This window comes from Rhizophagus irregularis, chromosome 4 (assembly GCF_026210795.1).
Source record: "Rhizophagus irregularis chromosome 4, complete sequence".
Taxonomy (NCBI): domain Eukaryota; kingdom Fungi; phylum Glomeromycota; class Glomeromycetes; order Glomerales; family Glomeraceae; genus Rhizophagus; species Rhizophagus irregularis.
This window is the reverse complement of record NC_089432.1, coordinates 2,423,426-2,428,392: the sequence shown is the minus strand read 5'-3', so window position 1 is coordinate 2,428,392 and position 4,967 is coordinate 2,423,426. Positions and strand designations below refer to the sequence as shown.

Sequence of the window (4,967 nt, the reverse complement as noted above, 5' to 3'; positions counted from 1 at the left end):
TAAAAAAGTGAATTCTGATACCGCAATTCACTTTTTATATATAAAATTGATATAAAAAAGTGAATTCCGGTACCGCAATCCACTTTTTATATATAAAATCGATATAAAAAAGTGAATTCTAATATCGCAACTCGCTTTTATTATATAAAATCGATATAAAAAGTGAATTCTAAAATCGCAACTAACTTTTATTATATAAAATCAATATAAAAAAGTGAATCCCAATCGCAACTCACTTTTATTATATAAAATCAATATAAAAAGTGAATTATAATACCATAATTCACTTATTATATAAAATCATAGTTTCAAGTCAACAGGTCATTCAACCTGAACTGATGCTGAATTGCAATTGCTAAACCTGACCTGATAAATTCAGATCAACCTGTCAGGTTACCTGAATTTGGTCGACCTGTTTGGAACTCTAGCAAGGTTATATTGAGCTAAACTGTTTCCTAAATCTGCAGCTTTTTGATATAATTCAAATCTTTTTTCTTATCAATATCAGTTCCAATTCCATATTGATACAAATTTCCTAAATTATTTATTCCAAATGAATTTCCTAAATCTGCTGCCTTTTGATATAATTTAAATGCCTTTTCCTTATCAATATAAGTTCCAATTCCATTTAGATAACAATATCCTAAACTATTTACTCCAAATGAATCTCCTAAATCTGCAGCCTTTTGATGTAATTCAAATGCTTTTTTCTTATCAATATCAGTTCCAATTCCATTTCTATAACAAAGTCCTAAATTATATATTCCTGATGAATTTCCTAAATCTGCAGCCCTTTGATATAATTCAAATGCTTTTTTCTTGTCAATATCAGTTCCAATTCCAATTTGATAACAATATCCTAAATTATTTATTCCAGATGAATCTCCTAATTCAGCTGCATTTTGATATAATTTAAATGCTTTTTCCTTATCAATATCAGTTCCAATTCCATTTTGATAGCAATGTCCTAAATTATTTATTCCAGATGAATATCCTAAATTTGCTGCTTTTTGATATAATTCAAATGCTTTTTGATAATCAATATCAGTTCCAATTCCTTTTTCATAACAACCTCCTAAATTTATATTCCAATTGAATTTCCTAATTCTGCTGCCTTTTGATACAATTCAAATGCCTTTTTTTTCAATATCAGTTCCAATTCCACAATGATAACAACACCCTAAATCATTTATTCCTAATGAATTTCCTAAATTTGCTGCTTTTTGATATAAATCAAATGCTTTTTGCTCATCAACACTAATCCCAATTCCTAAATGATTAAACTTTCCAAGTAAGTAAATAGTATTTGAGTTATTTTGGTTATTTAATAATAAATTATTAATCTTTTGCAAAGTTATATTTTGTTCATTAAGATAACTTAAGACCTTTTGCTTTGCTACTTCATCATCATCATAAAAAAAATTGAACATATTATTAAATATTATATTAAAATTATCCTCAAATTTGTTAATTGATGATATTGAAGATTCAATATCTTTTGTATTCATCATATTAAAATTTTGAATAACTTGAGATAATTCTCCATGTGATGAATTAGTACTTTCAGAAATATTTAAATTAGGCAGTTGATGGTTATTTAATGATTGGACATTATTGGTATCATTATATAGTAAGTGAAAATCTTTTATAATAATGTTTACTTTTGTTATGAGTACTTTTAATTCATCAACAACTTGATTAATAGTTGGACGATTATCAGGTTCAGTATTCCAACAATCTACAAAAAAAAGAACGTCTTTAATTAATTAAAATAATATTATATATAAGTTATGGTAGTTATGGTCTAAATTGTATTTACCATATAAATTTTTATATATTCTTCGAGAGTATCATGAATAGGTGTCTCTCTAAGGCCTTGTAAAATACTTATAGCCAAACCAACATCATATGGTTTACCATGAAAAGGAGGCTTACAACTGGATATTTTCCATAATAAAACACCAACGCTGTAAACATCGCTTTTTTTATTTAATAAATAAAATTCTGTTGTACTTCTGTCAAAACTTTTTAAATCAGTATAAGGAATTAATCCAAATGTTTTTGATTGGGAGTTGGATATTTCCTCAATTCTTTTTGATAAACCAAAATCTGCTAGCTTAATAGTTTTCTGATGGACTAACACGTTATTAGAGTGCTATTAATATTAAATTAACGTTAAAATAAGAGAATCATTGAAATAGAGCACATAATAAATTGTAAAATATTTACCAAATCACGGTGCATGATCCCTTCATCATGCAAACATGATACTGCATAACCAATTGAAATGCAAGATCAAATTTATTGTCACAACTGAGATTTTTAAAATTTTCTTTCAAATATTTTCGGAGGGTACCATTTTCAGCATATTCTATTACCAATGAATATTCTTTTCTTTGATTTTCTAAAAAAAAGAAAAATTTTATTAACCAATTAATTATTGTATCTTATAAAATAAATAATAATAGAATTTACCATATTCTTAATAGAAGTTGTGACACCATAAAAACGAATAATATTATCATGAAAATCAACTTCACGTTGAAGTTGAATCTAGTTAATAAATAAATTATTACATTAACAATCTTTACATATTTACAATAATTTTAATGAAAAAATGTTTAATATTATAATTACCTCACGAACTATCACTTTAACTGTAGAATCGTTACCCTATAAAAAATTTTTTTTGGATGTATTCTGATTTTTATCTGGTTTATGTATTCCGAAAATTTTCCGATTTTTATTATCCGATTTTACTACAGAAAGTGATCATTTTTCGGAATGATAATTACAGATTTCACCCGAAATTGCTCAGTAAATTTTATGAATGTAAACGGAATATTATCAGATATTTTACAATATATATTATCCGAAAGTATCCAGAAAAATTTATTGAATATTACAGATTTACAGGTTCTTTTATTCATATTTTTCAGCTATTATCTGAAAGTACTTATTCTATTTTTTAGCTTTCTTATGATTTTTTCAAGTAGTAATTTGGTTATTAGCTGTTTTTTTCTTTTGTTGAACTTGATTTCGTTATTCTAGTTAAACTTTTATTGCCTCTTATATTTACCAAATTATAAATTGTAATATTATAAATATTGTAATCACTAACAAAAATTATAAATATACCAGAATTTCTTGAATCATCTTGTATTTGTGAAGATACTAATTAAACACCAGTTCATTCTTTCAGTGATTGAAGATGCTTCAATAATTGTTTTAGAAGGAGTTGATGCAGATTTCTTAATAACTTCAGGTGAGGACAATTTGACATTAATATCAATACTTGATAATGATTTGGTGTTTGTGAATTTGGACTTGTTTTCTTGAGTTTTGGATAAGAGAGAGTGATACATTTTCGTTGGGAGGTGGATCATACCTCGTAATGAACTTATTTAACTTTTTTCTTGCATTCAGTCTCAGCTATAAAATTTATATTAATATCAGGTTAAAATTGTACATAATAATAACATACTAAATATTACCCAATTTCCAACGATATTACAGTCATTTTTGCAAAATAAAGTCTCCCACTGAAACAGGAAATGTTGGAAAATCATTTTTAAACTAAATAATAGTTTAGAAAAGTTAATTAGGTTTAAGAATATGGAAGATATAAATATATAACTTAAATTATTAATGACATTTTGAATTTTACCCGAAGTTTCTCTGCAATTTCTGCAATTTACAAATTCTTCGTTAGAAAATATTGTTAAATTTATATAAAATTGTTAAATTATACTTGCCTGATAAATCCAATATGTATCATACGATAAATGGAGAAAATCTTCCCAGTCTTCTTTTGGTTGTTTCATTTTTTTCCATTGTTTCCATTCTTCTTTGGTAATAGGATTTTGTATACTGAAACATGTGGAAACTAACAATTATTATTAATATCACTAATATTATTTTTGAAATATTTTTGTATTTAATTACCGATGTGTTAATAATTCTTGTAGGAGTATTTGATGATATAACAGTAGAGTTGGAGTTGGCGCAGAAGGGGTTTGTTGGATATCATTATAGCAGAACTTTTGGTTCGCTAGTATTTATGTGTAAATTCAGAATAATTAAAAATTTCATTAAATCTTTATCCTTGAACTACTATTCAAATAATATTACTTATTGTATTGTTATTATTTAATATTTATTTTTTTGAATATTTTATAAGTATTTTGTAATAGTAATTTTTTTAAAAAAATGATAAGATTTAAGTTCTAAAAAGCAAAAATACGTTTTTATCTATACTTTCATACTTCAATGATCATTCATTGCGAGCTTATTTTTTTTGACTAAATTAAAACGCGTTTTTTATACTTATACATATATTTTTAAACGCGTCCACTATGTAATTTAACTGATTTATTAAGTGATCTACATGAAATTGCTTTCTGGAGTATTTTCAAATTAAATATAAAACTGGATTATTTTTCGGAATATTTCTAGAAATTTTCAGTTATGTTAAATTCCTAAAATTTGACTAAAACAACATTCACAACATAATCGGAATATTTTCAGTAATATTCGGGACATTTCGAAATATTCAGAAAAAAATCGGAGTGTACCGAATAAAAATTTTTTGTAGGGCGTTGATATTAAAAAAAGTTTTTATTGCATAACGCTTATGAGAATTCTTTCAATTTGCACGATAAACTTTTCCAAAACCACCAGAACCAATTTCTTGAATATTATGAAATTGTTTAAATTCATAATATTTAAAAAATTTTTTAGAAATTGCTTCTTCAATCCATTTATTTAAATCATTTGAATTACTAATAAGTTCGGTGCTATTAGACATTGTTGGGTATAGAAAAAATTATTACTCCGGAATTTAAATTTATGCTTTTCAAAAATTGAAAAAAGTATTTTTTTGTTTATTATCATCATCTAATTTTTCATCAAACTTCGATGTTTACTGTTTAATCTTTCAATGAAATTAACTTTATTTAAACTAATTT

The 4,967-nt window shown here is 25.0% G+C and overlaps 1 protein-coding gene across 1 annotated transcript; it reads right to left on the bottom strand.

Moving 5' to 3' along the window:
* Positions 1-455: 455 nt before the first annotated feature.
* On the bottom strand, positions 456-3,365 carry OCT59_023865 (uncharacterized protein; the record flags this gene model as incomplete). Its single annotated transcript, XM_066135016.1, has 7 exons — positions 456-1,110; positions 1,180-1,738; positions 1,918-2,155; positions 2,476-2,553; positions 2,638-2,673; positions 3,080-3,116; positions 3,187-3,365. 7 exons carry the CDS (start codon positions 3,363-3,365, stop codon positions 456-458), a joined length of 1,782 nt encoding a protein of 593 aa, XP_065991087.1.
* Positions 3,366-4,967: the final 1,602 nt, after the last annotated feature.